Here is a 12317-nt window from a genome sequence, read left to right as displayed (position 1 = left end):
AAACCAAGCTTTTACCATCCAATGGCACCCGGTTGTACGTACCGGATTGACGCGATGGAGACCTTCATCGGCAAGGGCTGCCGCCTCAGTATACAACACAACACAACACCGATACCACAACAACAACCAAGCTCTAATTTAGTCCGTTGGTTAATGAACCCACTGAAGTTTTAACACGAAGATATCCCATTAATATGTCAACCCTACCGATACACCCAGACCTAGTAACTTTTTCGATATACCCATACTTTGTTAGTTCATTAAAGTATACCATAAAGAAACAATCCATATATATGATATATATACACATACATACATTCTATTACCAGGCATATTGTACCTCCAATCATTTATATCAGATATAGTAGTAGGACACTCTCCGCGTTATTCTCAATGCAAACATATGTCCAGCCTAACATACATACGGTTATTTACACCAATAAATTTGTGAATATTATAAAAATAATAGGAATCGAGATACCAATTCTCTTTCCCGCTTTTTTTATGTGAAAATAGAAACAGATGACTTACTATGCTTGTGCAAAAAGAAAACAAGGCTATTATCCTATTGAAAAAATCGTCTTGTAGGTAATCGATTAGGAGTCTTATAATCGATAATCAAGTAAAACCGATTTTTCATTCACCAAGATATTCAGATACACGTAAAATGTAAAATTGTGCGAAGAAAAAATAAAAATTTAAATAAGATGCATTTTCAAACGAAAAACTTGTAACAAAATGTGTTGTAACATTAAGATAATCATAAAGTTAATGCTAGTGTGTAAATTTATTAGAAATAATACGAATTAGTTGGGTAAAAAAGCCCTCATTCGAAAAGTGGCTGCGGTTATGTGAACGGACCCAGCCCTGAAAGTGCGAAAAATCGAAGTCACAACAAAGAAAATACAGGAAGAAAAAAATTATTTTCCATGTCCAAAGTGCAATAGTTTTGTGAAAAAGCATAACAAACTACAGGCAAATCACTATGGAGGATGAGGAAAACGAAATTAACTTCGGATTTGCCGATGCAGGAACATGGAATTCCACGGGCCACATCGCCCTAGAGAATATGAAAATCGATGCTCCGATGGTTAGTATAAATTGGATTGAATGGTTTGATGGGGTGGTGTCAAAATGATTCATTATTTTCAAGTTATTGTATTTTTATGATATCAAGGCAATTTGGACATTTTCTCTGCTGAAAAACAAGATTAGAGTTTTTAATGTCTTATCAGCCAATTCACTTTAAATGTAGCAAATAAGCTATGAAAATGCTTCTTTTTTGTTTTTGCGACATACATTTTTCTATTCGCTGATAAAATTCTATACATATTCAATTAGTTGGCTTCTTTTTAGAAACAAGAACATTTTTAATCACTTTTTGCTTTCAATCTCTTGGACGGCACGGGCAGAAGCCTCGTATTCTCAATCATGTATATTTAATATTTTTGCTTTTGCCTTTTACTAAGTTCATTCATTTATTTTTGTATGTGGGGCTTCTGCTTCTTCTTTCTTAGTTGCCCCCACCACCGCCACCTTGACCCCCTTCCAACAAAATTAATTTTATTTTTGTAGCTGTGTTCACTATTTGTAGTACAGCTGTTTATCATATGTTTTGATTCGATAAAGAAAGAAAAAACGAAAATAAACCTGTTGAATGTTTGTAAACAATTTATGTTTTTGTAAACAATGTATGTATGTATGTACGTAAATATCGCACCCACGCAGAAACACTTGTTGTTTATGAAATCTCACTTCACTTTGAGGGAAGCTTTTAATTCATGACGTTTGAATGTAGGTGTCATTGGCATTTATTATGCTGCTGGTGAAACCGGCAAATTGATTCATATGCCGGTAGCAATATGAATGTGTGCTTAAGTGGTTGGGGAAGTTAGGGTGCTTGGGTTAGGTTTTGGTGGCGGTTTGCAAGCAGACTTTCATAGGCAATTTAATGCATAATTATGCAACAGGGACAGTAGAAGTAACATGCCTTCTAGTTCTTAATGTTAAACCAATAGATCGTTTCAAAAAGTCCAATAAGTTGCGAATTTTTACATCTGTTCATTCAGACAAGTCTTCAAAGAAATAAGAACCTAAAGGGGAACGTTAAAACCCAACAAAAATAAGCTCTTCAAGCAATACATAGCAGTTACTTACTACGAATCACAAAAAACAAATATAACAACTGAAAAAAACTCTCAAACTGAAACAATTCAGAAAACTCGTAATTGAAAGGATTGTTCATTTCTATATTTTTCAGAATGTGACTTGTAGTCTAGGTTAGTTATGCCTTAACAATCACACGTTTTACGAGAAAACTATGCCGTTTTATCCGAGGGTACTTATTTTAATTGGCTATGAGAGAACATTTGTTCCAATAGCCGAACGTAGCTTAGCGTTCCAAGCGCCTCGATCTTCTGCGCTCATTTTATAATCTCTGACTTCAAGTTTTGAGGTGTCTCCCACCACTTGATTTTTCCATGGGGCGTTTGGCCGTCTAGGTTTGCGAGAATTCTATGTCTTGTTGTTGTAGTAGCAGTGTGTGGTACATTGAGGGGGCAGATGAAGGAAATCACCGGGTCCATCCGGTACATACAACCGGCTGCCATGGGATTGAATTCTATGTGTCAAATTGTTGAGCCAACTATGGCACTGTCTGGCAGTAATCCTCTGACTCCTAATGATATGGATAGGGAATGCTTGATAAGCCTTTGCTGAGAACAGACAGCTTGTTATTCTAAATGACGGCTAGCTCTCCTTACTAAACAGGGACGAACACGTAGATCTACACGATCTAGAGCGCGAGGTTCAGCGCTACAAGAGAGAACCTCTAGATCAAGTGGCATATCAAGCGGGTCTAAACAACATTTATGCAGACACGGTAGCAGACGTGGTAATTGGCTACCGGGTGGTCCTTGGAGAACGACGCCCATTCATTGCACCCGAAGAAATCGACCTCCCCCGGCAAACCAGAGTAGTTCTGGCTCAATTACGTTCTGTGGACGCACCCCATCTTAGTCGCAGAGTTCCTGGGTCTTGACACTCACAGAACCAAGCAGATAGAACACAATAAACTGCTACAACAACAACAACTAAACAGGGAAGCTACCTAAATTGGCTTTAATCAACTCACTATTTCAAATTTCATCGAAATCGGAAAATACACTAGTACAAGTTTCTTTTTCAAATTTCAGCGAAATCGGGCTGAAAATAGCAGCACAAACAAGGTTTTGTATGGCAATTAGTCAACTTGAAGCCCCACAAATAGGTCCATGGGTCTTCTTGAACCATGGAACGCTGGGGTTAATCTGGTTATTACCTCGGGTATTCCTATTTAAAACTTCATAAAGATATCCGATATTCGAATTTTGTTTTTAAATTGCTCAATAAATACGTCTCTGGCAGTCAAAATTAAGTTTTCCGAGCTCACCAATTTTAAAGGCCCCATAAGCGTAGAAAGGTCCTTGGAGGGTTGGCTAAGCTCCCTCAGAAAAGTTTAAGTACCACCAGAATTTACAACAATGCTTTTTTCAAGCAACTGTGAAATTCGAGCGCAGTACGAGGGCTGCCAGAAAAATTTCTGGCCTGATAATGAAAATGCATATTTATACCCTACACCACTACTGTGGTACGGGGTATTATAACTTCGTGCATTTGTTTGTAACACCCAAGAGCTAGAGAGATAGACACATTGATAAGTATACCGATTAACTCTGAATCACTTCCTGCTTCCATTTAGCTATGTCCGTCTGTCTGTCCATGTTAACTTGTGTACGAGCAATACGTCGCAATTTTCATCCGATCGTCTTCAAATTCGGTACGGGCAAGTTTTCGGTCTAGAGACAAAACCTATTGAAATTAGAAAAAATCGTTTAAGATTTGTATATAGCTCCCATATATATATGTTCGTCCGATTTGCAATAATACTGCAATCAAATGGTGATTTGTTAAACGATTCTCTCGAAACTTAGATTTTCTTCGCGAATCCATCGGTATCCTCAGAATTTTGAAGTTCGCAAAACAAAAGATGTTGCAGCAATTTCAAACTCACTTTGAGCATTTTTCGGATATTAATTTTGCAATTTTGAGCTTGTTTTTTGAAGAAAAAACATACGAGTTGCACTAATCCGAATATTTTGCCATAATCTTTAATACTGTATACTCAACTCGAAAAAAGTTTTCGCACAAAAAATTGCAAATTTTCATAAGGGGTTAGCCTTTGCTAAAAAAATGCAAAAAAATAAAATGTAAAATTTTAAGTATTTCTGTTTATTGTAGGAATCTTCTTCGAATTTCAAACTGCGGGATGCTGGAAAATTTTCGAAATTCGAAAAAATGAAGGAATTACATCGTTTTTGGGTTTGAAAACGACCTTGAATTTTTACGCTTAAAAAATTGGTTTTTGCGATGTTTTTTTGCAGAAAACTTTACAATATTGCTTCATCCAGCACCACTATGGAAGCGATTTTCCTCACGAATCCAACGGAATTTGAAAAATTCAAAAGTTTGCAAAACTAAGGAAGTTACAGCAATTGCAAACTCACGTTGGTTTTTTTTAATTTGTATCCCTACACCGCTACTGTGGTACAGGTTGTAACTTAGTGTAACTGTTGTAAATTAGTGCATTTGTTTGTAACACCCAGAAGAAAAAGAGATAGACCCATTGATAAGTATACCGATGGACTCAGAATCACTTTCTGATTCGATTTAGCAAAGGCCGTTTTCCATGTTAATTTGTGTACAAAGTACAGGTCGCAGTTTTCGCCCATTCGTAGAGGCAAGTTTTTCTGCTTAGAGACGAATCGTATTGAAATTGGAAAAAATCTGTTCTGATTTGGATGCAGCTACCATATATATGTTTGTCCAATTTGCAGTAATAATGCAATAAAATAGTCATTTGTTAACCGATTCGCTCGAAATTCGGCAGGAAGGATTTTCTCTTGGCTCTCGACATGGTAAATTTCATGGAGATCGGTTCAGATTTAGATATGGCTATCATATATATATATATATATCGCCCGGTTTTAACTTCTGGAGTCACAGCAAGCGCATTTATTGACCAACCTTTCCAAAACTTTGTACAATGCTTTTCTCGACTACCACAATATCTATAAAGTTTTCTCGAGATCGGTTCAGATTTAGATATAGCTCCCATATATATGTTCGTCCTATTTTGAGAAAAATTGCAATAAAGTGCTCAATTGCTTACCGATTCTCTCGTAATTTGGCACGAAGGTTTTTTTTATAACCCTCGAAATTACTGGTGAATTTCATAGAAATCGGTCCAGACTTAGATATAGCTGTCATATATGTATATCGCCCGATTTTAACTTCTAAGAGTCACAACGCTTTACTCGACGACTACTACAATATTTGAGAAGTTTGGTCGAATTCCGTTCAGATTTATTTATAGCTCCCATAAAAATGTTCGTCAGATTTTGGTTAATTTGCAATAATGTTGTCATTTACAGTTTGAATATATTTGCTTGAAATTTGATACGGATTGTTTAATAACCCATCTGAAAACATCCGCTGAAGCCCATCGAAATTGGTTTAGTATTGGATATTGCTCCCACTCCATCAATTCGACGTTTTAACTGGTAAAAAAAACGCTGATGTGTGAAAGCTCGTATTGTCATTGTGAACAATGATTCATCTTCTCTTGTTCGTTTTTCTAATTTCTCCCAAGACTTGGATTTAGCTTGACTTCGACTTCTGTAACGATATTATAAACATGTTTTAAAGCAATGCGATCGTATTTTTCCACACCTTTTCGCACTTATCGACATGAGGCAAGTGATTGTCAAAGTATCAAACGAGAGCAAAGATTTTTTTACGGCAAGGCACGGCATCAATGTTCTCTGATACAACGACCATTTTTGGACAACCTTCACGGAATTCGACTTTGAGCGAGTGTCGTTCACTACTGCAATTGATTGTTCACAGTGCTATAGGATGGTGATTGATTGCCATACAATGATTTAAGTTCATCAATACACTCTCGTCGTGATAATTCACATCGAAAGTTCTGAAAAGTTGTCGCAGGAAAATGTTCACGAGTTACTTTCATTTTTATATCTTCCACCTGGCTGTACTTATTTCGTCATTCCGCTTGTAACACCTCGAAATTTTCGTCTAAGAACCAATGTTGTTGTGGTAGCCACATTTTCATGTGGAGGTGGTGATCCTCGTCAAGGGAATCACAATAAGGGGTGGTGGGTTCCTTACTGGCTTTAACTTGGATAACGTTCTGTAAAGAAGATACAAGTCTGACTTAATATGCAAATTCTTTGAAAGGAATTATTAACAAGTAAAAGCGTGATAAGTGCGGCCGGGACGAATCTTGGGAGAGTTGTTGAGGGTCAAAACAGATCTCTATATGCAAAAAAAGGCAAATCGGATGAAAATTGCGGCTTGTAAGGGCTTAAGAAGTCAAATCGGGAAATCGCTTTATATGGTAGCTATATCATGTCATTGACCGATTTGGAGCGAACTTGGCATAGTTGTTGGGAGTCATAACAAAACACTATGTTCGAATTTGAGCCATATGGGATAAAAATCAGGGCTTGTAAGGGCTCAAGAATTCAATTTAGGAGATCGGGTTATATGGAAGCTATATCATGTCCTTGACCGATTTGGACTGAACTTGACGCAATTAATAAAAGTCATAACAGAACACTGTGTGCAAATTTTCAACCAAATCAGATGAAAATTGCGGCTTCCAGGGGCTCAAGAAATTAAATCAGGAGATAGGTTTATATGGGAGCTATATCAAGTAATGAACCAATTTTAGACCTTACTTAGCACAGTTGTTGGAAGTCATAACAGAACACTATGTGCAACATTTCACCCAAATCGGGCAAAATTTGCGGCTTCCAGGGGCTCAAGAAGTCATATCGGGAGATAGGTTTACATGGGAGCTATATCAGGTTAAAGACCGATTTTAGACCATACTTGACACAGTTGCTGGAAGACATAACAGAACACAATGTGCAAAATTTCAGCCAAATCAGATGAAAATTGCGGCTTCCAGGGGCTCAAGAAATTAAATCAGGAGATAGGTTTATATGGGAGCTATGTCCAAATCTGAACCGGTATGATTCATTTGCAATCCCCAATGAATTACATCAATATTAAGTATCTGTGCAAAATTTCAAACGGCTAGCTTTACGCGTTCGACCGCTGTCGTGATTTCGACAGACAGACGGACAGACATGGCTAGTTCGATTCAGAATGTCGAGATGATCAAGAATATATTTTACGGGGTCCTAGATCAATGTTACAAATGGAATGGCTATATTAGTACACCCCCATCCTATATGGTGGGTATAATAAAACAAAAAAATTCATTGACATTATTTCATTTAAATAAATTTAAAACGTTGACAAAGTGCTCACAGCAATTTCATTTAATTTTAATATTATTTTCAGATATGGCTTCTCTGTTCCCTTTTGACTTCTATAACATGGGTAACTTATATTACCTTCTACAATTCCCGCTTGATGGGAATGTTAATAACGAAAATTGCAAATCGCTGGTTCATTAAGGGAGCGTTCTTTAAGATTGGTAAGACGTTTAAAACCATACTGGAAAAACTTACATTTTATCGTTATCTTCATTCGCAGGTTCTGTAGCCCTAAATCCTTTAGCTGGTAAAATTATGTTTCGCGATTTTGTTTACATAACCTTTGACTATTCGGTACGAATACAAGACGGTTATTTTATATTTCGATGGTGGCGTTCTTATGTTCCAAAAGACGTATCCGAAGGTAAGAAAAAAGGAAAAAAATTTTCATTGAAAAATACCGAATTTCTCTTTCTTATTCACAGATTTGTCTCATTCGGATACAAGATTGTCAGTGCAATTAAATGGATTTGAGTTGCACATATATAACCGATCTCAGCTTTATGATGAGTTAGAGAGAACATTTGGTTTAAAGCCCTCAGTGCTCATACCGGTATGCATAGAGATCTAGGTACAAAAATTTTTTAATTAACCAATGTTTGTTTTGTTGCATACAGACTGATTCTCTTTCCACGGAAGAGCGTGTCAAACTTAAGGAACATACCATGAATATGGAAAATGCTCGCCAAAGCAAACGACAAAGTGTTAAACATTCCGAAGCTATGAAAGCCACAACGTGGCGTGATCTCATACCTGTTATTAAAATTGACATATGCTCAGGACGTTTTGTATTTGGCAATCGTCTGACACCGACAACATTATCAATATCCATGGAAGAAGCCCACTGTACATACAGTACAAAGCCCGCTGTCTGCCGTCTAGATCATTTTATGCATTTCGTTAAGGCAAAAATTGAAAGTGCAAAAGTAATGTTTGCGCCCAGCCCTAAATATACAGGTCTTGTGGATGAACCTCCTCGCTACATGGGCGAAGGTTTTGTTGTAATGATGTCAAACCAGATGGATTTGTATTTTTATATGGATGAGCCGGGAGTGGTGCCCGAAGAGCCTGTTCACATTATTTTGGCCAATGGTGATAAAGTGGAGCCCCCACCACCCGTTTTGGGTATCGAAATCAAATGCTTGAAAGGCACCGACTTTAGTTATGGCCCATGGGCCGACAGGCAGAGAGATCATCTGTTTAAATTCTTCTATCCTCCCGATTGGAAAGAAATGCAAGTAACACCAACACCCAAACCAGGAGAATTGCGAAGTTATCAATGCTTTGACGTCACATTGTGTGTTCTTAATGAAGCACAAATTGATATTTTGTTTTCCAAGGAGAAAGAAACCAACGCTATGCATATAACTGTGGGATCGGCATCATGTGTTGAAGTGACTATTCCCTGGGTCACCCTTGCCGATGGCTACACTTCCAAAATTCAAGGTCAATTGCTTCATGTTGAAGCCACAACTTCATTGCAATATCGAAGTTTAGCTGAATTTGAATCGCTGGAATACAAAGTCCGCATACACTATCCTACCAAATGGAACGCCCCCCAAAGTTGGAGCATTTCATTGTCGGGTTGCAAAGCCACCGCCTATATAGTGTACAAGCATAAATGTTTCTTTCAAGATCTCATCGAAGATTGGGCAAGCAAAGCCAGACCCGATATCTTAACTTTTGTGCCATATACATGTAAATTTAATATACTCCTGAATGAATTTGAAATTCTTACGTTGTGCAATGAGTACAACTGGATAGATTGTTCCAGTGCCAACCAGGAAAATAACCACTTGGCATTTTGTGGAGATGTCTTCGATATGAGTTTTGCTTTGCCCTTTGAAGAGTTTTTGCCCAAAACTGTAACGCTGAAGTTTTGGATACATGGTGAAGGCTTAGATTTGAGTCTTTATGTGCCCGAGGTGTCCTCCACAAAGCCCATTGTATTGGCCATCGATGAAAATGCCCGCCTGTTGACCAGGAGCGGTAAGGTAAAGATCCGTCCTGAATTGTATACGAAAAAATGGCGTAAGATATGTCAACGATCTGCCGGTTGGATAGATTGTTGGACAGTGCCTATTGTGGCTCTCTCAATACAATATGTTTATCACCCCGCCCCACCCTTGGGCCCGGTTCCTCAAGCTGATATTACAACACCTGAAAAAGAAGAAATTTTGCTCAGTCCCATGCGGATACCCAAGACCAGAAAATCACCTAATCCTAATTGGCAAAAACCGGCCGAACAACATAAATTCGACCCCTCTACTTTGCCAGCCGATCATGTAACAGTTGAACTAGAAATAGGATCATCGGTTTTAATGTGCTATGGCAATGTTTTAAGAAATTTTATAAATCTCAAAGAGAATATTTTTGGCGAAGACCAGAACTTTACTGACATGGAGCAATCAAATATAAAAACGAAAGAAATTCCCCCACAGCCGCCTATAAATCCCAAAGATCAGTTGTTATCTAAGGACAAAGATTTGGCCAACAAATCTATATCGGAAGTTACAGTGCCCGAAGAGAAACAAAAGCCTTTCGATCCGCGTCTTTATAGACCCTTGGAAGTGATTGTGTCGGTTATAATTCATGACATACAAGCGCACGTTATGAAGAACTGCAATGAGAATGATCCCCCATGTCCGGTGGTTCTGATTGAACGGCTGGGTTTTGAAATGAACAAACGCTATCACGAAACCACATTGCAGGTCTTAGTAAGTCCTTCATATTTGATTACATCGGATTTGGTAGTGAGGCAGAATCGGGAAAGACATATCAACCAAGGTCATTTAATGTTATCCGCAGTGCAGGTAAGCTAGTTGTAAGAAAAATAATAATGCGAAAGTACAACAATTTCCGTTTCTGTTTAAGGTTCGTGGGCATGCTATGTTCAGCAATGAAGGTTGTGCTTTAGATGAAGACACTTTAGAATACTCATGGTTGATAGAGGTCCAATTGGGCAAACTTTCGGGAAAACTCACATTGCCTCAACTTTTTAATGTGGCGGTGGGTCTGGAAACCTTGGCCTTGCTGGCTGTGGATCCAGAAAATTGTCTCAAATCACCAAAAACCGTACGAAATTGTCATCATGGTGTACCAAGTAATCAATGTCCCCATACCAAGGAGGAAAATAAATATAAATGCCCCTCAGCGGAGGATATTAAATATAAAATGACAAGAGTTTGTGTTGATGCAGTGAATGTATACTTAATTGAAAGCGGTACAGCTCTGCATGCTTGGGTAAGCAAATTGAAAGTCATTCCAAGGTGGGCCAATTGGATTTACTATTCTTTCTCAATTCAAATCTAGATCTCACCTATTCGTTTGGCTAACTGCAATCTCCATGGTCAGCGGGTAAAGTCCGGCATTTCCGGCCTGTTACCTTCAATATCGATAAGACTGCTTATGTTAAACGCGGGTTGTACACCCAATATGACTAACTCTTATAATACAAACACAACTGGCAGTAATCGTTCTGGGAAACTACGCCGCGCCGACCAAGAGTCAGTCAAATCAGATATTCATCATGGTGGCTCTCATCAAGCCAAAGCCAAACGTAGTTCAAACTCCTTTTCTCAGCGCAGAGACTCTCGCGAAGAATGTTCGCGTAAATTGCGTGACAGTTTCTCGGAATGTCGTCGACCCAATACAGCCGTATGTGATAGTGAGTTTTTTGAAAATTGGGTAGAAGTTGGTTATACCTCTCTGGGTCCCATATTATTGGAAGGAGCTTCGGCTTTACCTATACCAGATCATAAACTACATTTAGTGCAGCATAAGTAAGAAATCAAGGCAAGACAAGATACACTTTCCTAATTGTTTGGAATATTTTTCTCTTTTTAACTATTAGTTTCTTACGGGAACATGATATGAAGTTTAAGCGCTTGTGGTTCTTGTGGTCAAATTCATCAACGTCTGGAAATGTTGCAGGTGTTGCTGATATATCCCGTTGTGGCTGCATTGGGGGTTGTGCTTTCTTCGGCAGCAATCGAAATGGCTTAAAATTTTTCAAGCCATCATCAGAGCAAGATTCGCAGGATAATTATAATGTGGCAAGATATTTGTAAGTATGACAAACTGAAAAGACAAAGACTTGAGTTTTGGCTTCAATGCACAAATTGAAATCATTGAGCTTGTACTTAAACTGGACAGCATTTATAGATATGTGAGAAGTTTGCCCCTGCTCCTTAATGGATTGTTCACGGGCACGTTTTCGTATTGTAATTCTATTTTTCAATTGATTTCTTTACTTTTTAGCATAATTAATAACAATAAGGACTATGGATTTGGTGAAAGTATTTTACATCAAGGCCAATTAGTTTTTCATACACCGCCCTATAGTTTGCATTCCGTTTCATTGCATGATTCTGCTGATTTTACTGGCAAGGTAAAGTTAATTTTTAACAGACTAGTTTTTACTTAAAAACGTATACTACATTTTCTCTTAGGGCAAGCAATATCGTCCTCCGACTGCGGTTAATGGTAGTTTAAAAAAATCTGATATAACGGCCAAAGAATTAAATTCAAAAATGAAATTGGGTGGAGCTTCCACTTTGGACAAAGATATGAATGGACGAAAGTCTAGGGAGAGTATTGGTTCTCCAAATACCTTGGAGAGACGCAGTAAAAGATATTCATATTCCACGCAAAGACAAACGTCAGTTGAAGTTCCCTATGCGCGTTTACTAGACAGCCCATCGAAAAAACTTCTTCGACAAGAATCGGCAGATTCTCAAGTGATTGTCTATCGTAGGGGCTCTGATACGAATAATAAATCACAAAATAACACATTACGTGTATCGCCACCAAAGACGAGTATTTCCGACTCACGATTAACGGGAGAGGTTAACGTTGAAGATGATCTGGAGGTAGAAACTGTGAGTTTAGATTTTTTTATTTTAAACTAAT

General features: G+C 38.1%; 1 protein-coding gene across 10 annotated transcripts in view; it reads left to right on the top strand.

Moving 5' to 3' along the window:
• Window positions 1-678: 678 nt before the first annotated feature.
• The window catches only part of LOC106094446 (bridge-like lipid transfer protein family member 1), a 49958-nt gene continuing 38319 nt past the window's right edge, over window positions 679-12317 (top strand). For 5 of the 10 annotated variants that reach the window (XM_059364179.1, XM_059364181.1, XM_059364180.1 and 2 more), the window contains exons 1-10: window positions 679-1090; window positions 7432-7567; window positions 7627-7770; window positions 7832-7959; window positions 8024-10219; window positions 10281-10649; window positions 10719-11188; window positions 11260-11472; window positions 11667-11796; window positions 11858-12277. In XM_059364179.1, coding sequence (XP_059220162.1) covers window positions 986-1090; window positions 7432-7567; window positions 7627-7770; window positions 7832-7959; window positions 8024-10219; window positions 10281-10649; window positions 10719-11188; window positions 11260-11472; window positions 11667-11796; window positions 11858-12277 — 4311 coding nt within the window. In that variant the 5' untranslated portion in view covers window positions 679-985. The remainder of the gene's footprint in view (window positions 1091-7431; window positions 7568-7626; window positions 7771-7831; window positions 7960-8023; window positions 10220-10280; window positions 10650-10718; window positions 11189-11259; window positions 11473-11666; window positions 11797-11857; window positions 12278-12317) is intronic. The other 5 variants (XM_059364184.1, XM_059364183.1, XM_059364186.1 and 2 more) reach the window with 1 other exon arrangement.

This window comes from Stomoxys calcitrans, chromosome 3 (assembly GCF_963082655.1).
Source record: "Stomoxys calcitrans chromosome 3, idStoCalc2.1, whole genome shotgun sequence".
Taxonomy (NCBI): domain Eukaryota; kingdom Metazoa; phylum Arthropoda; class Insecta; order Diptera; family Muscidae; genus Stomoxys; species Stomoxys calcitrans.
The sequence above is the reverse complement of the archived record's forward strand: the minus strand, read 5'-3'. Positions and strand labels throughout refer to the sequence as shown.